General features: G+C 37.5%; 1 protein-coding gene and 3 pseudogenes across 1 annotated transcript; all 4 read right to left on the reverse strand.

The window, feature by feature from the left end:
- Positions 1–1,544: 1,544 nt before the first annotated feature.
- LOC149116978 (uncharacterized) lies at positions 1,545–2,100 on the reverse strand (annotated as a pseudogene).
- A 7,219-nt stretch (positions 2,101–9,319) lies between these two features.
- Positions 9,320–10,544, reverse strand: LOC149116979 (histamine H2 receptor-like). Its single transcript, XM_089279089.1, has one exon. The coding sequence runs from the start codon at positions 10,358–10,360 to the stop codon at positions 9,419–9,421; it is 942 nt and encodes a 313-aa protein (XP_089135215.1). The 5' UTR covers positions 10,361–10,544; the 3' UTR covers positions 9,320–9,418.
- Positions 10,545–14,407: 3,863 nt separating this feature from the next.
- LOC149116980 (uncharacterized) lies at positions 14,408–15,900 on the reverse strand (annotated as a pseudogene).
- A 1,517-nt stretch (positions 15,901–17,417) lies between these two features.
- LOC149116981 (uncharacterized) lies at positions 17,418–18,841 on the reverse strand (annotated as a pseudogene).
- Between the last annotated feature and the right edge of the window lie 5,090 nt (positions 18,842–23,931).

The raw sequence follows: 23,931 nt of genomic DNA on the forward strand, positions 1-23,931 counted from the left end.
CATCGTGTGCGGGGAAAGGTTCACGGAAAAGTGTCTGATAAATGGAATGTTGATTTAATTTAATTAACTGTGGAACCATCCGGTAAGACCAGAGAGGGATGTTTACGTTTGACCAAGTTCTTCATCACAGGGAGAGTGTCAGAAAAGAAAACGTTAAGACAGGAAAGTTTTTCACAAAGTTGATGTCCACCTTGACGAAGAAGAGTTGGATTATCGAAAACTTGAGAGTTGTGCTCGATTAAAACAGTATAAATATTATGATCGCTTTCCGCACGCCTGACAGTTTTCTCTAAGTAGATTAGAAAATTTTCGAGTGACTTTCCAACTGACACAGTTTCGACTGGTTGATTGTCTTTAAACAGGGTCCTGACGCCTCTGACTGTTCGGACACTTAAACCATTTACCGTTGTAGCATGAATATCTACATCCCTCAAAGGCAATATATAGTCGTTGAAACAGTGCAAACCTGACTGATCAACTGCTGAAAGTGGGCATATTTCTGCGGTTTTTCCAGACGTGTTTGTTTCAATATCGTAAATGATGAAATTGTAAACAATGTTTCTGTCATAGGGAAATTTCTCCGCCACTGGTCTGATCGTTAATTCAGGAATGCATGTTTCAAAGTTTTTCAGCTCCTCGTTTGAAATTTTCAAATCGATGATGTCGAATTCTTGGATCAGTTTGGTAGAATTGTTTGGATCCAGGTTAAGTCCTATTCCACTTTGGTACGTGTTTCCTTCCTTAGCTTGTTTTTAACCATCAAGATTTAACTTATGCTTATGTAGTTGAGCTCTTCGGCATTTGAAATTAATGCTGTTTTTTCCTAGTTTGTCTTGGGTAGCCTTGTGATCCATCCTTTCAATGTAGCTGATACAGTGTATACCAGGTTCAATGTTGAGGCTCTCAAGTGTTTGGGTAATGTACTGATATCCAAGGTGTACTTGCGAGATACCACAGGCCACTCGGAAGTCATTACTTTAACTTCCACCGTAGTATCTAATTTTGGGATTTTTTGAGCCTATAACACTGTTTAGGGCCTCATTTCGCTGCGAATTTGACCCAGGTGCTAACTTTGCAACTACTATGTCAGTACAATATTCATCAAAACTTCTCCCCAGAGCTTTCCTTAAGTCATCGCCATAGAGATCTTTGCCATAGGGTAAGTCAGAGTGTTTAATTAGTTAATAGGGTCTTTCTTGGCACCACACCATGATTCATTGCAATTTTTGTGGTCTCCAAACGAATGTGGTAGAATGCTTTTTAAGGGTTTTTGAAGGGCTGTTGGATTCCCCTTATTTTGAGACACGCTATAAGTAAAACATTTGACTAAATAGTTGATAATGTCGAGCGGTACAGACGACACAAACAATATCGAGAGCTCAATGAACACAGTCTTTATTCCTGAGCTTGACCACGACGACTTCGTGTTACAACAACAACATAATCTGGGGAGCCCGGATGTAGTTTCCCTCAGGGAGGGCCTAGGTACAAGTGACAGGCCAACAATAACTTTCTGTGAGAGAGTTGATGAATTTCCCATGTTGGCTTAGGTTATACAGCCTTGTAGTAAGGGATCTTTTGGCATGCACAATGTCTGTCCACTTTTCTACAGGATAAGGGACCTTCTCTTTAATATGTGCAGCTGTTGTGGAGTCCTCATCCCCGACATAAACAGATAGTTTGACATTAGAATTTAGGTTTTCAGTGAGCAAATGGACTGCTGCCATAGGCTCCATTGCTTTTGATGATGCTGTGTGATTGAGTCGACAATTGTGTTTCTTGGCTTGTTTTCCAGTTTTTTAGCATTTGTGGAAACCCTGCAGGATTTTGTTCTCGTAGTATAATCCATAGCCTTCCCATAAGTTAAATCCATGACTGCAGCATGACCAGTTGACGAGTTATGCCCCTTTCCCCGTTTTTGCCAACCCATGTCATATGAGCAGGGGATATTGATGCAGCCTTGGTCATCTGCTTTTACACCCTTTTTGATGGCAGCATTTCTTTCTTCTAACATTGCAGTTTTGCAACTTTTCTTTGTTACTTGTTCTACTACATGCCCAATCTCGTTTTCTCTACTCTTGAATGTTACTAATAAATAAATAAATAAATAAAGTGTCTATTGTTGAAAAGATAAAATTACATATCTTATGTTACATTTAAAAATAACAATGTTAATGGGCTACAATATGTCTCTAAATAAGATAGATATTTACATGGAAACAAATATACAACAATCGAATACAAAAAGTACACTATTTACAAAGCTACATTGTACTTAAAAACTATCCTATGGATTCATAGAGGGAATATTTAATGTACACAGTAAATTTTTAGGTGGGTTTCACCGATTGCTGTATGTAGACACCCAAGAACAGCTCTTGAATTAACATCCTGACTGAGTAGACCTCTTTGACCGCTCCTTTGTTCACTGGAGGTCTTGACAACATTCTCTGTACCACACACTGCACAGGTAACTGAGAACACTGAGGCTAACCCACATTTTTTTCCGCTGTTACGTTCAACAATGACAAATTGGCTGAAAATAAAGTAAATATATTGATACTCGGGAAGATCTGATACTTAATTCTGGCAGTGTGTTTTCTCCTTTAATTTGGAATAAATGAGCAGAAGTAAATTTTTGCAAAAACTAACAACATTTCAAAATGCAGTGAATGCAATTTGTGGTCTGTGGAAAATTTACAACTGCTTGTTTGTTCCAAATTTACCAAAAACATTTTTGTTGCTAACAATAGACAAACAATTGTGTGACGCTTGTTATAGGGTAATTATGAGGGTAAGGGTTTCAGAACTTGCCCAAAAATTTAAGGACCAACCCCAGGCTTTTTATGGATGATTGCATATGAGACGTTTGTAATGTATTGAAGGTATACATGTATAATCAACCTCATAATTGTTTTTTGGAAACCTGTTAATTTTATAGCCTTAAAGCTGTGTGTACTTGCCATAAAACTGAGAATTCATTTTGACTTTTCTTTAGCGTTGATTTTCTTTGGGCAGAAAAATGTTTCTTCTCACCTGCTTTACAGTGCTGACAACATTTCAATGAACTTCTCAAAACATCCAAGTCCATAACTCTACTTCCATGTGGAATGCAATTTTCCTTCTTTGCTTGTTTCTGACAAAAATTCAAAACTTATACGTTTTAATGGTAATTATTAGGTTGTAACTGTAACAAAAAATTTGTTGGAATTTTAAAATGAAATGTCAAAATGTTCAGGTATAATCATGTTGACAATTTACTATGAACTACCTGTGGTATAATACAAAAGTTCAAATTGAGAACTATTTCAGAGTAAAGAAAGTCTTAATGAAGCACTTGTCTTAAAACTTTTAGGGAATTGCTTGGTGCCACGTATAGCGAAAACAAGATTTTGAGGTAAGATTTTCGTATAACCCCATACATTTATTATGCATACAGCTCTTTTCTTCAGTGGGGACCAATCTTCGACCATTCCTTGAAACTCTAATTTCCTCTTTGCCCTGCACTCCTTTATCCCACGAGTCCTGTCGTCCGTGTTCCCACTTGGAGTGGTTTCTTTCATGAGAACCGACCCTTCTCGTCACGCAATGGTGGTTGTGTTTCCGGTGTCAGTTGCGCCTCTACAGACACTCCAGCTGTTTTCGGTGTTTCATCGTCCAGGGAACTCAAAGCGAAGCCTCCGACCGTAAAAAGTACACCATGACCACTCTGCGACTTCTTCGTGTACGATCACGACCGTCTTCTCTCTCTGATGTCGGCGCGATAAGTGCTGCGAATTGGCTTCTCAGTTTAACCACGTCAGGAGAAGACGAAAGAAGTGTATTTTTAAACACATTTCTAGGCGTTTTTTTTATGAACACTTGTTCGGGACTAAAAGGATAGCGGTAAGTGGAACGCGACTCGCGATAAAAGTCTCGCCGCCATGTTTATTTTTGTTTTTTTCTTTTCTTTTAAATACTCGCGCGCTCGCGCCATTCGTACCCATGCTTCGCGCGCCAAAAAACTATATAGGGCCACCTTAAATTAATTAGCGAGGAGTGCCTATTTCCAAACACCAACAAACATTCAGGATATGACCATTTGTTTCCTGGACTGTGAACGCTTGGAAGTTGATAAGACTATGTGGTGTTCCTGGGGAGCCTGGGGGCAGGGGGTATTCCCAGAACAAGTGGGTGGGGGTGTGCGGCCCGCTTCCCAAAACCTTTACTAAACTCTGCGATTTTCCCTACCCTATTTATGACCTGACCAAAATTCGGTACCCTATTTAAAACCTGAACCGTAAAACATTACTGTGTTTTAAACCTGACCTGTAGTTTCCCAGCTCAGACCGATGTTAAAGGCATTTTGAACTTTGTTTGTTGACGGTGTTATCGAAAATGACAAAAAAGTAGCTACTCATAAAGAAAAAATATGATACACAATGCAAGACTAAAATGCAAAAACCATACCCTATTTACTAAAGTGGCCAAAATAGATGCCCTTTCTGACCAAAACGCCTTAGAAACTGAGCATACACTTTGGGGCCGTACATACCTATATAGCCCATATACGGGAGTAATTCAAGCAAAAAGCAGATTTTTGAGGCTGTAACATTCAACTTTAGAATCTCATTATGTTTAAGAAAGAACATCATTTTTGTTCATTTTTTTGTACGCAATTAACATTTGCGGTCGTTTTACAACTTACTTCTCCTAGCATTAAAACAGAGTGGAGTCACGGCTTCGATGATGCGTGTTATTTAATTCCGGACAGATAGAAATTGAACGGTCCTTGATTGTTGTAATGTATCAGATGATGTTTTGTCTACCAGTTCTGATAGGAAACACCACCAACATGAGGCCGACTTACCCACCAAAGATCGCTTAAGAAAAGGAAAGCACAATTTTATTTTAGCGCGAAACAGACAAGGAAAAAATGATGTCATGACGGGCTAAACATGTACATCACAAGACGAGGTCAAGCGGTGAGTCACAGCAGATTTTGTAAACGTTTCCAGACGCGTTTCTTTTCGGTGTAAGTCTACATTTTGCTCTGATGCATATTCAACTTATTCCGTTGATTTGCCTCGCTTAACAACACAGAGGAGTTTCACATTAGAAACTTTTAACTGCAAACATGTGAGCGTGGGCGGCAATCTTTGAAGTGTTTATACTTAAGTTGATTTCAAAATGGCGGATCAGTTAAAAATTGGCTTGTTTCAGGAATGTCTTGTTGTGCAAATACAAAAGATCCCAAGGAAATTTTAAAACGACAGAAAGTTGAAGTCATCCTTGAACATGTCTCAGGAGATTTTAGTGTCGGATTCATTGCGGACCACGGACATTTTTGGCACGTTTGATTGAAGTGCCAACGAATCAATTTCAGAGCAGCCGTAGGTGCATTTAAAAAAAAAAACTCATATTTTATTAATAAGGAAAGGTTATGAGTTTGTTTTGTTGTCATTCAATTGCAGAAGCATCAGACAAATAGAATTAGGGTGAAAGAGATTTAAAACTTGCCATGAGCTGACCCGGCAACACCACCAATTATGACATTTTGAAGGTTTTGTACCGTAATGCCGTAAACCGTTTCAAGTTGATTTCTCCCAAAAAAGCGAGAATTTTAATTAACGAACATCCTCGTCATATGCATGGGACTAAGGTCTACCAATGGACAAAATATGGGTGAAATTGAATTTCGAGCTGTGTCCGCGATTTCTTTGATCCTTACTGACATTACTCTTAAAGCTCAGAGGACAAACGTTCATCAGTCAAAAATGAAAATGTTTTTATCATGATAAGTTTTAGTGCCCCAGTAGAATACTAAAGCACTTCAGAAAAATAATAAATAGGACGATGAATGAGATTTATTTACATTTCGAAAGATATTTTACGGCTGTTGTTATACAAGAGCTTGTTAAATTGCAACAGACTTGACCATATAACTTAAGATCTAGTAATAAGGGTCTCATGTTGCAAGCACCAAACGTTTTAAGGGCCCATGAACTGATCTTTTCGAGCCGTTGTTAAGGAGAATTTATTCTCATATTACCTCATTATTTTTAGTTAGTTCAGAGTTATTTCATGTGTTTTAACTTTTTCCTGACCAGTAACACCAGTGATGACGTCATCAGGCCACGCCCTTGGTCATGTGACTAATACTGAAAAATGCAAAGGTTCCCAGGCAAATTGCTTTATCGGGATTTTTTTCATTGATTTAATATTTTCATTTTAATCCTCATCATGCTATACATAGATTTTGTTTTATTTCTAAAAGGTCAGATTTTGAGAGAATTTCAAAATATTGAAAAATTCGTAACCTTCTGAAGCATGATTTTGACAAAGGAATGCTTAGCTATGTTTCCAACGTTAACTTCAATCGAAAAAGGCTCGATTTAACGAAAAACCGCGTTTCCTTTAGCATTTAAAGAAACCGGAAGTGCGCCCGATATATATTAGAAGTTACCCTATCAGCGCGTGCGTGTTTCTTGTTATTGTAATTTAGGTGAGGGCCACAGGTTTGTCAGTCCACGACCGTAAAGTGTTTTCCTCGATATCGATAAATAAACTTATTATTTATCTCTTGTTTATTTAGTTATTTATTTATTTGATAACTTATCAACCCGGGCAACCGCACAAACAAGGTAGGCGTGGTATTTTTTTATGTTTTTGCATTTATTGATTTTTTTTTTCAATCGTAATTTTTTGCCTTACTACGCATGCGCTGCATTTAACTGGGTTCTTTCGGTAAAAGGAAAAATCTGAGAATTGCTGAGTTCTTTGCATCGCTACTTTTTCTAACAAGCATTTTTTGATAAAAGAGTAAAGCCATAAAGCCACTGTGTTCAATTACGAGGGAAAAAAAAGCACAGAAAGCGAGGGTATTGACCAAAAGAAAAAATGATCGCTGTATCGACACCATGGTTGCTTTGTGTAATCCTTGTGCGCGCGCTGAATGGCATTACCAAGAGCGCGCGGAAATTAAGGGGGTGAAATTTCACTTCCGGTCACTTACGTCAGCCTGAGCACGGAAAATAAAAGCAACTCAAAAGCTTGCAAATTCGCATACATTTTAGATGTTTTTCTTTGTGTTTCACAAAATGCAAAGCAAAAAGAGTACAAGCAAAGACAAAATAAGAGAAAGACAAAAAAAACAAGAGCAATAGAAAGAGAAAAACTAACTCCGTGTGGCTTTGTGTGATCTCACCGAAGTGAGCTGGTAGTGTAAATTGCGCAGGCGCTGATAGGGTAACTTCCGATAGATATCGGGCGCACTTCCGGTTTCTTTAAATGCTAAAGGAAACGCGGTTTTTCATTAAATCCAGCCTTTTTCGGCGATTTTCGATTAAAGCCAACGTTGGCAACATAGCTATGCATTCCTTTTTCGAAATCATCCTTTTTTCAGAAAATTACGAATTTTTCAATATTTTGAAATGCTCTCAAAATCTGACCTTTTAGAAATGAAACAAAATCGATGCATAGCGTAATGAGCATTTAAATTAAAATATTAAATCAAAGAAAAAAATCCCGAGAAAGGAATTTGCCTGGGAGCCTTTGCATTTTTTCTGTATTAGTCACATGACCATGGGCGTGGCCTGATGACGTCATCACTAGTGTTACTCGTCATGAAAAAGTTGAAACACATGAAATAACTCTGAACTAACTAAAAATGAAAAATGAAATGAGGAGGTTAGATGAGACTGAATTTTCCTTAGCAACGGCTCGAAAAGATCGGTTAATGGGCCCTTAAGGAGGTGTTATTCAGTCCACAAGATTAGAAAATATAATGAAAGTCAGTCTTAACAATACTGAACCTTTTGACTCCAATACTGAACTAGAGTTTGTTATGCTTAAGTACAAAATTCTCATCAGTAAATAAAATCAAGATCTTTTGACTTGCTTTCCCTTTTTCCGTCACTAAATAAAAGTTCTAATTGTTAAGTAGTCGCTGATTAGATTTCTTTACTTATTCGTAACATCCTTTCGTCATGATACACTTATAATTAAACAGCATCACGTGCTCATGTCAAAACTTGACTGAAAGTGCGTATTTGATTTTCGCAAACACCGGGCTTATCGGAGATATCCTTCCCTAGCAGAACTAAGATTACATTCATATCGCTTTGAAGTACAAACATCTAAGATAGAACGATCACGCATGAGGCCATCGTCAGACCGTGTAGTTTATAGGATGGTCGGTAGATTTTATAAATTCATAAAACTGGGCGGCTGGAGCGATTCCCCTTCTGACTGGCTGCATAGAATAAGTTTCTCTTTTGTAAATAGTTATACGTTGATTTCCTGATAAGAAGATTAGACTTCTCAGTAATTTCGATACTGTGCTGGACAAACACAAATTTAAGCGAGAGGGATTTCCTTGTATGGGATCACTGGTTTAATGATGCACCATTTGATGGTGTAATCACAACCAATCCATGTTATTTCTCAGATGTACTTTTGTCAGATATATATTTCCGAACGATTATTCTTAACATAGCATCCTCGCGCTGAGGGAATTGCAAGAAAACTACGCCAGAGTTTTGAAAAACGATATACCCAACCGCTGTTCATCCTCAGCAAACATAAAGGAAAAAAAAGTCCGTTTTTCCGGATTTCAACCAGGCCCCAGGAAGCTCCAGGACGGTAAACAAATACTACAATCCTGCGTTTTACCAACTGTGCTATCGTTGCTTTACACGAAAACATGATGCAATTAACCAGACTTTGACAACGTTCATATAATTGCGAATTACTCAGCTACGAATAATTCAATCTCAAAACAAAATGAATAGATTTAAAGTCAATTATGCGGGGATCATGTCGGCTAAATTTCAGATTTATAGCTCTGATGCTCAAGCTAGAAAGCATCTTTGTTTAATTACAGAGCATGTATGGGAACGCTCTATCGTAGAATGTATGGGCACGTTCACATAACTGCGAATTTCTCAGCTATAAATGATTTAATCCGAAACCAGAATGATAGATTTAATACCAGTCATATAGGAATACTTTTCACCAAATATCAGAGGAAAAGTTCTAATATTGCAGCTATACGAATTATTTAATTGTTTAATTCATTAATTAGTTTTATTTATTTTATATCTTGATTGTGTGATTAGATTACAAGTTTGTTCCAAGGTTTCTAATAGTTTTTTGTCGTCTGGTGATCAGTTACTAATTTTCATGATTGTATGACTCGCGTACTGATATTTTTGAGAAAAAAATGCTCATCTCACTTCAGCTACTGTATTTAAGCATCACTCAAGAGTTATGGAACGCTTTTTGATTGAGTGTCGTAAAACCAAAACCAAACCAACTACTTAGCAATTAGACTGCTCACTGAGCCAATCTCAAACCGTAATAAAACCAAAACCAAAACCAAAGTAATTGTCTAATTACTTTCGACCCTCAATTGAAAACCGCTTTACTAATGATGTCATTATGAATCCTCTTCGGTTTCTTCACAGCAGAAGTTTCTTACGATTCCTGTTACCCCATCTCTGATTTCCTTCATCCTCCAATAGTAAAGCAAGGGATTCACAAGCGAGGAAGAAAAAACAATTACCGCGCAAGCATTCAGGGAGACCCTCGCTAATTTAGTGCTGAAATAGCCCATAATATTAGTTACTGCAAGATTGCACACGTAGGGAACGTAACTCAGTAAAAGTATTCCAAGAATATAAAAAATTGTGAAAACAGTCTTTTTGTATTTGTCAATGTCACTGGCGTTTCGATTTGTTTGTATTTGACTTTGATGGTGACGTATGATTCGAAAAACTTTGAAATAAGAGAAGCCAGTGATAAAAAAACAAAGTGCTGCCGCCAACAAGAAGATAACAATAAGTGCACTGAAATATTCTTTTGTATAATACCAGTTGTACATGTGACAAGCAAACAACACAATAACCAAAACTGCAGACATGATATAGATAATAACGACTCGACGCACTGTGAGAAGAGATCTTCGGCTCATATGCAGCCATCTTTCTACAGCCATTATTGTGATGACGATGACTGTTAGGGAGGAAAGGCAGTATCCCACGCATTGTAGGATAACAGCAGCAATGCAGAATATCTTAATGTTTCCTGTTAAATCCGCCCATCGGTAAACAGCAAAAAATGGTTGAGTTAGTAACCCAGTGCAAAAGTCAGTGAAGGCCAAACCAGCAAGAAGAACATAAGATGGAGTCCTGAGAGACGGGGTCTTCCAAACTGCTGCCAAAATGAAAGCATTTGCCGCCACTGTCATCGGTGCCAGAAGTGAGGAGATAATGCAGTTTGAGAGGGTTACACGATAGTAAAGTGAGGTGCTTTCACTGGCGTTAAAAATGATTAAAAAGGAACACCAACTGTCTGGTAACCGCGAAGAATTGAAGGCCATTGCTTGCTTTGACCTTTCAAACCGTTTCACGTTGAATTTTGGGCAATAAAGTTTCTCTTTTCCAACAGTGACTTCGGGATCGTTGTTGCGTATTTTCTGACTCTCACTCGTTCGCGGCCATTGCTTGAAAACGGGCTATCTTCTGATACTCAGTTCGCACATTAAAGACTGCATTTGGCGTGGTTGGGTATGACAAGTAACATGTTTGCTGTTGCAAATTGAGCCAATTGATACAAACAAAATAAAACAAACAACGTCAAGCACCTTTTGGGCGGTTTTATTCATAAGTCGACCGTAGTGTTTGTTTTAATTGTTCTCGTTTAATTCGCATCCATTTGCAGGGGTATGGTTCTAAGGTGTACTTAATTCGATTTAGGGAAACAAATATATACATTCTTTATTTTCTTCCATAGGAACATTTGGCAATTCCTTTCTTTTCGGTTCAGATCAGTAGAATCGAGAAACAGCTGACTGGTTTCAAACTGCGCAACAAAGACAGCGTTTTAGCAGACAGAAATTAATTAATTTTGGACACTCTAGGTTAAGTTGTCTAGTTGGTTTTAAGAGTCAGTGTCAGTAAATATCAGATATGAACATCAAAATCTCGGACACACCCAAAAAATCGACAATGATAACCTCTGATTTTTTATTCGTTTTTTCTAATCGTTAAATAAATCACACAAAAATACAAAAATGTCTCCTACTATTCACCACAAACACAAATATTTTCACTCTACTGTACAGACAGCTGAAGACAGACGGCAAAAGTTTCATTTTTGCTGTTTGACATTTGCCGTAAACGTCATGCTTAACCTCTCTAAACTTGCAATTTTTTGGGGACACTTTTTAGTTTTGCGGTAACCCTTGTTTGAATTTTGCTCATTTTCGAGATTTGTTGCATACCCTATTTAAGACTTGACCCTTTAATCGTTGCTGTCTTTCAAACCTGACCTGTAATTAGTTTCCCAGTTCAGACCGACGTTAAAGGCATTCTGAACGGCGTTTGTTGACGGTCTTATCGAAAATGACAAAAACGTAGCTACTTATAAAGGAAAAATATAATACACAATGCAAGACTAAAATGCAAAAACCATACCCTATTTACTAAAGTGGCCAAAACAGATGCCCTTTTTGACCAAAACGCCTTAAAAACCATACACTTTGGGGCCGTACATACCTATATAGCCCATATACGGGAGTACCCGCCACCCATGTAGATTGGAATTTGGAACACGGATGAAAAGTATGGTTCATCTGCGAGAGGGCGGAAAGGATGGGAGCACTTGCAAATGTTTCTTTTTATTCGATCTGCTCTTTTTGTATAGGAACGGTGATACTCGTACGACTACTCAAACTCATTAATAATTCATCATGTTTAAACAAAGGAAATCATGACCGTGACGGTGTTTGGATATCTGATCTTAATTAGCATAGGTTTTTACGATTTTCTTTCTCCATTTTCTCCTTAATTTAAGTTTTGATTGAGAAGATATATCAAACACTCCAGACAGTGTTTGACCAAATTTGCAAACACCTTGAAGTTCGTCAAAAATACTCCGCTACGCGTCGTATTTTCAACTCTCTTCTCGGTGTTTGGAAATGTGTTCAAACACTGTCTTTCGTGTTTGATATATTACTTAGTACACTTCAATTTGGCTAGTTTAGTATACTGTTCAAAGTCAATCGAATATTATATTCAAAAGTTATTAGTATCAAGCAGTCAATTCGCCCTACAAGAGCTACACTTTATCATCAGTTTATAACACTACATGACGTTAGCTAACTCTTGTCAGATCAGGAGCTACTGCCCGAAGAATGGAGAAGACATGGTAAAATTGACGTCAAAGTGCTGGCTTTTATGGTACACTGTAATAGAAAGAGAATTAGTGGGTTTAGATGGAAAAGAAGTTGCTTTACGACGAGTTATTTTTGTTTAAATTCATACTGCAAAAAAACCCAATTGCAAGTCCAGGTCTGAAAATCACAATGGTGCTGATTACGTAATATCCTTGTTGAGGTCCTTGTTGCTTGTCGAGAGATGGGTGGCCTACCTGAGTAAGTCAAGGAAAAAGAAGATTTTTGAGACTATAGCATTAAACTTTAGAATCTCACTATGTTTAAAAAAGAACATTTGTGTTCATTATTTGTGTGCAATTAACATTTACGGTCTTTTTACAACTTACTTCACCTTACATTAAAACAGAGTGGAGTCACGGCTTCGATGATGCGTGTTATTCAGCTGCGGGACAGATAGAAATTGAACGGTCCTCAATTGCTGTAATGTATCAGATGATGTTTTGTCCACCAGCGCAACACCGAAAAGTGTTGATAGGAAACACCACCAACATGAGGCCGACTTACTTACCAAAGGTCACTTGAGAAAAGGAAAGCGGGCACAATGATATTTAGCGCGATTTTTAGCTCTGATACTCAAGTTAGAAAGAATATTTGTTAAATTACAGAGCATGTATGGGAACGCTATAACAGAGAATGTATCGGCACGTTTACATAACTACGAATTTCTCAGCTATAAATAATTCAATCCAAAACCAGAATGATAGATTTAATACCAGTCATATATAGGAATATTTTTCACCAAATATCAGAAGGAAAGTCCTACTATTGCATCTATACGAATTATGTAATTATTTGATTAATTAATTTATTAAATCCATTTTGAAATCACTGGTTATCCTTGCAATCTGATTGGCGCTCAGTGGTGCGATTTACTCACGAATCGCACTATTTTTGCCCTAATTCGCAACTTTTTGTCAGCCAATGAGAATGGGAGAGTAAAACAAAACACCCAATCAGATTTCAAGGTTAGTTTAAAATAGCAAATAAAATTTCAGAAAAATGGAAGGCAAAAAGCGATTGTGTGGCGAATTTTGCAACTATTATTGCCAAAACTTTGTTGTTATTGTTGTTTTTCTCCCAAAACAAATGACGAATTTAATTAATTACAGTTTCTGAACGACGATTATGAGTTCCTTCAGTCTAAAGACCTACTTTAATGGAAGTTTCCAACTTTCAATGTCCATTTTGAAGAATACTTTGGTGATTTTTCTTCAACATCAGCTCAAGATCCGCATGATACCGAGTTCAGCAAAACGTAAACAAACGAAAACCACACAACAACAAATTCAGAGCCATCTCAAGAAGATAGATGTTTCCAGGTTTTCGGTAGTTTCAAACCAAGCAATACAAGAGCTCAACTCTGTCGCTGTGAATAAAAATACGCCCCGCTCCACAAAACAGTGAATGAACGAACTTCCGAAGCTGGCCGGAGACAGTACTGCCATTTTGAAAATATTTTGAAACAAATGGCGTGGCAAGAACTTGACAAGGTCCTGAGTATTAAGTTCTATGACGAGGTCACAAAAAGAAACGGAGATGATAGCGAACTGCAATCCCTTAAAATCGAGCAGAGTGCCATTAAACGGTATTTTCAAGAGAACAACTATCCACTGGGCATCGTGCACTCGAAGGAGTTTCACAACTCAAAAGAAATCCATCGCAGAATTGCACTAGCTGCACCTTCAAATTCCTTCTCCAAAGACAACTAGAAGTCTCAGCCTCAACCACAGAACAAAGGAAGGCCTTTCATCATTGATTCGGTGACGAGAATTGAACTTTTATGCATGAAGTAGGCTCTTTTCGTTCTGACTTCACTGCTTGTTTCTTTGTTATGCTTGAAAGAGTTTTCGTCACATGACATCTTTTGCATACTAAATGAGACGTAACGACGTTTCCGGTTCCGCTATTTTAACAAACCGGCTAATGGAGCAATACACCAAAATCTAAAATTTAAGGCGATTAAATAAATTGTGCGATTTCAAAATGGATCTAATAAAGTGGCAATTGAGCTTCGTGTAGTGCAATTTTGGTCTGAAATCATACTTGTGATTTCAAATTGAACTCGCGCTGCGTGCTCGTTATATTTTGAAATCACGCGTATGATTTCAGACCAAATTGCGCTTCACTCAGTTCAATTACCATTATTAATTTTATTTATTTTATATTTTGATTGTGTGCTTAGATTACAAGTTTATTTCAAGGTTTCTAATAGTTTTCTTCGCCTGGTGATCAGTTACTAATTTCCATAATTTTATGACTCGCGTACTGATATTTTTGACAAACAAAAATGCTCATCTCACTTCAGCTACTGTATTTAAGCATCAAAGTTAAGGAGCAGTTAAGAGTTAAGGAGCGGTTTTCAATTGATTGTCGTAAAACCAAAGCCAAACCGACTACTTACGAATTAGACTACGTAGCCAATCTCAAACCGTGGTGAAACCAAAACCAAAGTAATTGTCTAATTACTTTCGACACTCAATTGCAATTGAAAACCGCTCTACTATTGATATCATTATGATTCCTCTTCCGTTTCTTCACAACAGAAGTTTCTCACGGTTCCTCTTACCTTATCCCTGATTTCCTTCATCCTCCAATAGTTAAGCAAGGGATTCACAAGCGAGGAAGAAAAAACAATTACCGCGCAAGCATTCATGGAGGCCCTCGCTAATTTAGTGCTGAAATAGCTCATAATATTAATAACTGCAAGATTGCACACGTAGGGAACGTAACTCAGTAAAAGTATTCCAAGAATATAAAAAATTGTGAAAACAGTCTTTTTGTATTTGTCGATGTCAATGGCGTTTCGATTTGTTTGTATTTGACTTTGATGGTGACGTATGATTCGAAAAACTTTGAAATAGGAGAAGCTAGTGATAAAAAAGCAAAGTGCTGCCCCTAACAAGAAGATAACAATAAGTGCACTGCACATGTGACAAGCATTCAACACAATAACCAAAACTGTAGACATGATATAAATAATAACGACTCGACGCACAGTAAGGAGATATCTTCGATTCATATGCAGCCATCTTTCTATAGCCATTATTGTAATGACTATGACTGTTAGGGAGGAAAGACACTATCCCACGAATTGTAGGACAATACCAGCGATGCAGAACTTCTTAATGTTTCCTGTTAAGTCCGCCCATCGGTACACAACAAAAAATGGTTGAGTTAGCAACTCAGTGCAAGAGTCAGTGAAGGCCAAACCAGCAAGAAGAATATAAGGTGGAGTCCTGAGAGACGGGTCCTTCCAAATTGCTGCCAAAATGAAAGCATTTGCCGCCACTATCATCGGTGCCAGAAGTGAGGAGATAATACAGGTTGTAAGGTTTGCCCGATAGTAAACTGAGGTGCTTTCACTGGCGTTAAAAATGATTAAAAAGGAACACCAACTGTCCGGTAACCGCGAAGAATTGAAGGCCATTGCTTGCTTTGGCCTCTCAAACCGTTTCACGGCGAATGTTGGGCAATGAAGCTTCTCTTTCGTTCCAAGAGTGACTTCGGGATCGTTGTTACGTATTTTCTGACTCACTCATTCGCGGCCATTGCTTGAAAACGGGCTATCTTCTGATACTCAGTTCGCACATTAAAGACTGCATTTGGCGTGGTGGGGTATGACGAGTAACATGTTTGCTGTTGCAAATTGAGCCAATTCATACAAACAAAATGAAACAAACAACTTCAAGCACCTTTTGGGCGGTTTTATTCATAAGTCGACCGTGCTGTTTGTTTCATTTTTCTCGTTTAATTAATTCGCATCCATTTACAGGAGTATAGTTCTAAGGTGTACTTAAATGGATTTAGGGAAACAAATACATACGTTCTTTATTTTCTTCTATGGGAACATTTGGCAATTCTTTTCTTTTCGGTTCAGATCAGTAGAATCGAGAAACAGCTGACTGGTTTCAAACTGTGCAACAAAGACAGAGTTTTTAGCAAACAGAAATTAATTAATTTTGGACACTCTAGGTTAAGTTGGTTACATGTTTTTAAGAGTCAGTGTCAGTAAATATCAGATATGATCATCAAAATCGCGGACACAGACAAAGAATCGATTTCGTTCAGACTTTCTGTATAGATAGACCCTTGTGCAAAAGTAAACAAAACAAGGTTAGTTTGTTCCAATATTCATTTTTGTGAGAGTAGCTAAATAAAAACCGCTGAAATTATTGAATTCTGTCATGTTCATGGCTTGCCAGCGTAAGTCGAAAATTAACTTTGAATTTTCCTTTGCGATTTTAACAAATTGACGTCAGTTTTTAATGCGTCTGTCCTGTTATTGATCGTGAATTTCGTCAAAACATTGTTAAAGTAACTGTGGATCCACGAGGAGACAGCCTAGTGGATACGCAGACTACTTTGGCAATGTTATGACGAAATTCATTGTCAATAGCAGGACAGACGCATTAAAAACTGACATCAATTTGTTTTTTTACGATAACAAGTTGTCAAATTGGTCGCTCTCGCTCGTTGACGCATCGCATAAATTATAAATTCATGTGTTTTTCCGCTTATTGACAATAAAAATTGGCCAATGAGCGCGCGAGAATTTCTGCAGTTATCGTAAAAATCATTATAGTTAAGGCCTTAAAATCAACTTTGAATTTTCTTTGCAATAACATTATAGCTAAGGCCTTGAACAATTCATTGACAACATGAAAAGCAGATATTGTCTTGTTATAAATGTTTAGTGAATTTTTTCTCGAAGACACCCTGCGGCTGTTTTTTAATAGGCCTTTGGCACCTTAAAACAATTGTCAAAAAACGCCTGTCGGTAAGCGAAGAAAAACCCAATAACTATATTGAAGATATAGTTTAAGGATAGACGTTCACATATATAAGTGAGTTCAAGTATGACGTTTAAGGCAGACGGCAAACGACAAAGACAACCTTTGATTTTTTATTCGTTTTTTCTAATCGTTAAATAAATGACACAAAAAATAGAAAAATGTCTCCTACTAGTTGCCGCAAATACAAATATTTTCACTCTACTGTACAGACAGCTGAAGACAGACGGCAAAAGTATTATAAAAGTATGGACACGTTCACATAACTGCGAATTTCTCAGTTATGATTGATTCAATCCAAAACCAGTATGATAGATTTCATGCTAGTCATATAGGAATACTTTTCACCAAATATCAGAAGAAAAGTTCTAACTGAATATGGCAGCTATACGAATTGTTTAATTGCTTAATCAATTAATTAATTTTATTTATTTTATATCTTGATTGTGAGATTAGATTACAAGTTTATTCCATTTCTTTTCGCCTGGTGATCAGTTACTAATTCCCATGATTGTATGACTCGCGTACTGATATTTTTGACAAAAAAATGCTCATCTCACTTCAGCTACTGTGTGTAAGCATCACGCAAGAGTTATGGAGCGGTTTTCGAGTGTCGTAAAACCAAAAACAAACCAGTTACTTACCAATTAGACTGCTCACCCAATCTCAAACCCTGGTGAAACCAAAACCAAAGTAATTGTCTAATTACTCTCGACACTCAATTGCAATTGAAAACCGCTCTACTATTGATATCATTATGATTCCTCTTCGGTTTCTTCACAGCAGAAGTTTCTTACGATTCCTCTTACCCTATCTCTGATTTCCTTCATCCTCCAATAGTAAAGCAAGGGATTCACAAGCGAGGAAGAAAAAACAATTACCGCGCAAGCATTCATGGAGGCCCTCGCTAATTTAGGGTTTAAATAACCCATAATATTAATTACTGCAAGATTGCACACGTAGGGAACGTAACTCAGTAAAAGTATTCCAAGAATATAAAAAATTGTGAAAACAGACTTTTTGTATTTGTCGATGTCAATGGCGTTTCGATTTGCTTGTATTTGACTTTGATGGTGACGTATGATTCGAAAAACTTTGAAATAAGAGAAACCAGTGATAAAAAAACAAAGTGTTGCCCCTAACAAGAAGATAACAATAAGTGCACTGAAATATTCTTTTGTATAATACCAGTTGTACATGTGCCAAGCATTCAACACAATAAGCAAAACTGCAGACATGATATAAATAACAACGACTCGACGCACAGTAAGAAGAGATCTTCGGCTCATATGCGGCCATCTTTCTACAGCCATTATTGTGATGACGATGACTGTAAGGGAGGAAAGACAGTATCCCACGTATTGTAGGATAACACCAGCAATGCAGAACATTGTAATGTTTCCTGTTACATCCGCCTATTGGTACACGGCAAAAAATGGTTGAGTTAGTAACCCAGTGCAAAAGTCAGTCAAGGCCAAACCAGCAAGAAGAATATAAGATGGAGTCCTGAGAGACGGGGTCTTCCAAATCGCTGCCAAAATGAAAGCATTTGCCGCCACTATCATCGGTGCCAGAAGTGAGGAGATAATACAGGTTGTAAGGGTTACCCGATAGTAAAGTGAGGTGCTTTCACTGGCGTTAAAAATGATTAAAAAGGAACACCAACTGTCTGGTAATCGCGAAGAATTGAAGGCCATTGCTTGCTTTGACCTCTCAAACCGTTTCACGGCGAATGTTGGGCAATGAAGTTTCTCTTTTCCAACAGTGACTTCGGGATCGTTGTTGCGTATTTTCTGACTCTCACTCATTCGCGGCCATTGCTTGAAAATGGGCTATTGTGTAACGCTCAGTTCGCTCATTAAAGACTGCATTTGGCGTGGATGGGTATGACAAGTAACATGTTTGCTGTTGCAAATTGAGCCAATTCATACAAACAAAATAAAACAAACAACGTCAAGCACCTTTTGGGGTTTTATTGATAAGTCAACCGTAGTGTTTGTTTCATTGTTTTCGTTTAATTAGTTCGCATCCATTTGCAGGGGTATGGTTCTTAGGTGTACTTAATTCGATTTAGGGAAACAAATATATACATTCTTTATTTTTTTCCATAGGAACATTTGGCAATTCTTTTCTTTTCGGTTCAGATCAGTAGAATCGGGAAACAGCTGACTAGTTTCAAACTGTGCAACAAAGACAGCGTTTTAGCAAACAGAAATTAATTAATTTTGGACACTCTAGGTTAAGTTGTTTACTTGGTTTTAAGAGTCAGTGTCAGTAAATATCCGATATGATCATCAAAATCTCGGACAAAGCCAAAGAATAGATTTCGTTCATACTTTCTGTATTGATAGACCCCTGTGCAAAAGTAAACAAAACAAGGTTAGTTTGCTCTAATATTCATTGTTTTGAGAGTAGCTAAATAAAAATCGTTGAAATTATCGCAATTCTGTCATGTTCATGGTTTGTCAGCGTAGGCCGAAAATTAACTTTGAATTTTCCTTTGCAATAACATTATAGTTAAGGCCTTAAGCAAGTCATTGACGACGTGAAAGGCAGATATTCTCTTGTTATAAATGTTTTATGAATTTTTTTTCTCGAAGACACCTTGCGGTTGTTTTTTAATAGCTCTGTGGTACCCTAAAACAACTGTCAAAAACCGCTTGTCGGTAAGCCAAGAAAAACCCGATAGCTATATTGCAGATGTAGTTTAAAGATAGACGTTTACAGATAAACTTGCAATTTTTTGGGACACTTTTTAGTTTTGCGGTAACCCTTGTTTGAATTTTGCTTATTTTCGAGATTTGCTACAGTTACAACTAAGCTGACCATCAAGAAATAATTGATCGCATGTCGAAAAGTACATCACAAATTAAAATCATGATGATAAGCTAAATGAAGATGAGACTTGGTTTCTGTCTTATCTAGAAAGTTAATTAAATTGGAGGTAAAACTTAAGCAGATTTTTGCTTGTTTACACGAGAACTGTCAATTTGTTTATACAAGATATTTAGTGGCTACTGTTGCATGAAGTTACGTTTTGTCCAGGTCTTCGGTTTCGGTTGCAAATCTCCTTTCTGCGCAGTTCAGTCGTTGGTTTTAATTCAGTTTCAGAATATAGAATTGCGAAAACTGCTCTCCACGACAAACACTGATCAAACAAACAATAGTGTGTGCTCTTTTCATATTAATTTTTTGTATTCATATATAAATTTAACTATTTTAGACTTCCTTTATAGCGTAGAAATAGCGTTTTTCCTCTTCTTTTTCCCTTCTTGTGTGTGCATTTGTGCTTCAATTTTCTTGCTGACCTGTATGTTGTTTCTATTTAATGCTGATGGTAACTGGCTGCCTGGCTCTGCTAACCGCTATGATTATTCCAGGCAGCTAGTACTCTAATTTTTACTTTTAATATTTTCATTGAACATTGTAATTTTTTAGCAAGACTGAGTACAAAAAAAGATTGATTGATTGATTGATTGATTGATTGCAGTGTGTGCAACAACCTGTGTAAATATAATGTATCCTTCGGCAGATTATCGGCAAGCTTCTCCAAAGGCCATTATTACTATAGCAGGTGGAATTTCTCTGCTTTAACCCTTATTTATATTTAAAAAAGCGGAATATATCCAAGTTTTATTAATTCAGTTATGTCTGCAACGTTTATCTCAAAGTATTCGTATACTAGATTATTACTCCAGTAACAGTATTTTTGTCTGATCCGTTTTCGTGACACTGTGAAGCGTAAATATATAATCTTTCAGTTTCCTTTGCGAACGTTTTCAGAAAACTATCTCTTATTATTGCGTAATTAAACAATAAACCCTTTCAAACATAGCTGGTACCTTCTCGCGTTTGGTCGGATGAGTATGTGGACCTGATCCACGATCAAAGATTCAACGTTGTCCGGTACTGCCACGTGTATCACCGGTATCTTGCAACAACAATATCATGGAATATCCGTATGCCACAAAAATTGCTGAAGTTTAGTAAATGTGGAACCGAAGTTGAGCTTATTTTAGCGAGAAGTGCCTATTTCCGAACACCAACAAACATTCAGGATATGACCATATGTTCCCTGCACCGTGAACGCTTGGCAGTTGATAAGACTATGTAGTGTTCCTGGGGAGCCTAAGGGTAAGGGGTATTCCCAGAACAAGTGGGTGGGGGTGTGCGGCCCGCTTCCCAAAACCTTTACTAAACTCTGCGATTTTCCCTAACCTATTTATTACCTGACCAAAATTCGATACCCTATTTATGACCTGACCCTTTAATCATTACTCCGTTTCAAACCTGACCTGTAATTAGTTTGAAAGTTGAGACCGACGTTAAAGGCATTTTGAACAGCGTTTGTTGACGGTCTTATCGAAAATGACAAAAAAGTAGCTACTCAAAAAGAAAAAAATGTAATACACAATGCGACTAAAATGCAAAAACCATATCCTATTTACTAAAGTGGCCAAAACAGATGCCCTTTTTGACCAAAACGCCTTAAAAACCATATCCTTTGGGGCCGCACATACCTATATAGCCCATATAAGGGAGTACCCTCCACCCATGTAGATTAGAATTTGAAACACGGATGAAAAGTGTGGTTCACCTGCGAGAGGGCGGACAGGATGGGAGCACTTACAAATGCTTCTTTTTATTCGATCTGCTCTTTTTTTATAGGAACGGTGATACTCGTACGACTTCTCAAACTCATTAATAATTTATCATGTTTAAACAAAGGAAATCATGACCGTCACCGTGTTTGGATATCTGATCTTAATTAGCATAGATTTTTACGATTTTCTTTCTCCATTTTCTTCTTATTTTAAGTTTTGATTGGGAGGATATATCAAACACTCCAGACAGTGTTTGACCAAATTTGCAAACACCTTGAAGTTCGTCAAAAATACTCCGCTACGCGTCGTGTTTTCAACTCTCTTCTCGGTGTTTGGAAATGTGTTCAAACACTGTCTTTCGAGTTTGTTATATGACTTAGTACACTTCAATTTGGCTGGTTTAGTATACTGTTCAAAGTCAATCGAATATTATATTCAAAAGTTATTAGTATCAAGCAATCAATTCGCCCTACAAGAGCTACACTTTATCGTCAGGTTATAACACTACATGAGGTTAGCTAACTCTTGTCAAATCAGGAGCTACTGCCCGAAGAATGGAAAAGACATGGCAAAATTGACGTCAAAGTGCGGGCTTTCTATCGTACACTGTAATAGACAGACAATTAGTGCGTTTAGATGAAAAAGAGGTTGTTTTACGACGAGTTATTTTATTTTAAATTCATGCTGCCAAAAAAACCCAAATACAAGTCCACGTCATAAAATCACAATGGTGCTCATTACGTAACATCCTTGTTGAGGTCCTTGTTGCTTGTCAAGAGATGGGTGGCCTACCTGAGTAAGTCAAGGAAAAAGCAGATTTTTGAGACTATAACATTCAACTTTAGAATCTCACTATGTTTAAAAAAGAACATTTGCGTTCATTATTTGTGCGCAATTAACATTTGCGGTCTTTTTACAGTTTACGTCTCCTAACATTACAACAGAGTGGAGTCACGGCTTCGATGATGCGTTTTATTTTATTGCGGGACAGATAGAAATTGAACGGTCCTTGATTGTTGCAATGTATCAGATGATGTTTTGTGTACCAGCGCAATACCGAAAAAAGTGTTGAGTTCTGATAGGAAACACCGCCAACATGAGGCCGACTTACTCACCAAAGGTCGCTTAAGAAAAGGAAAGCACAATTTTATGTTAGCGCGAAACAGACAAGGAAAGATGCCATGAAGGGCTGAACATGTACATCACAAGACGAGGTCAAGCGGTGAGTCACAGCAGATTTTGTAAACGTTTCCTGACGCGTTTCTTTTCGGTGTAACTCTACCTTTTGCTCTGATGCATATTCAGCTTATTCCGTTTCTTTGCCTCGCTTAACAACACAGAGGAGTTTCATAGCGAGTTTTTTAGAGGCGAGAATTTCGAGCCGTTGCTAAGGAGAATTTATTCTCATTTAAATTCATCATTTTTAGTTACTTCAGAGTTATTTCATGTGCTTTAACTTTTTCATGACCAGTAACACCAGTGATGACCTCATCAGGCCACGCCCTTGGTCATGTGACTAATACTGAAAAAATGCAAAGGCTCCCAGGCAAAATGCTTTATCGGGATTTTTTTTCATTGATTTAATATTTTAGTTTTAATTCTCATTATGCTATGCATAGATTTTGTTTTATTTCTAAAAGGTCAGATTTTGAGAATTTCAAAATGTTGAAAAACTCGTAATCTTCTGAAAAAGCAAGATCTTGACAAAGGAATGCTTAGCTATGTTTCCAACGTTGGCTTCAATCGAAACTCGTCGAAAAAGGCTCGATTTAATGAAAAACCGCGTTTCCTTTAGCACTTAAAGAAACTGGTAGTGCGCCCGATAGATATTGGAAGTTACCCTATCAGCGCGTGCTCTGATAGGGTAACTTCGAAGCCAACGCACTTTGGTAAGATCAAACAAAGCCACGCAGAGTTAGTTTTTGTCTTTCTTTCGCTCTTGTTTTTCTGTTTTTCTCTTATTTTGTCTTTGCTTGTTCTTCTTTTATTTTGCATCTTGTGAAACACAAAGAATTAATATCTAAAATGGAAGCGAATTTGCAAGTTATTGAGCTGTTTTTACTTTCTGCGCGCAGGTTGACGTAAGTAACCGGAAGTGAAGTTTCACCTCCTTAGCAACGCGCGCGAGCGCGCGCATGAATCGGTTAATGGACCTCTTAACAAAGAAAACATTAGGCGATTTTGACAAAGTGCACCTTTCATTTCGCTCAGTCGAATATGCCAGCTAAACTGATTGGTGTTGGAAATATAATCAAATCATTAACACACAAAAACAAATCACGCACCTGGAGGAGTTTTATTCATTAAATCGAACTAATGT

The sequence above is a fragment of the Orbicella faveolata genome, unplaced genomic scaffold (assembly GCF_042242905.1).
Source record: "Orbicella faveolata isolate gen_17 unplaced genomic scaffold, um_ofav_v1 contig_12, whole genome shotgun sequence".
Lineage (NCBI taxonomy): Eukaryota > Metazoa > Cnidaria > Anthozoa > Scleractinia > Merulinidae > Orbicella > Orbicella faveolata.

Excerpts from the sequence above, each read along its gene's own strand:
- LOC149116979 (XM_089279089.1), bottom strand. The coding sequence starts at position 10,360 with ATGGCCTTCAATTCTTCGCGGTTACCAGACAGTTGGTGTTCCTTTTTA.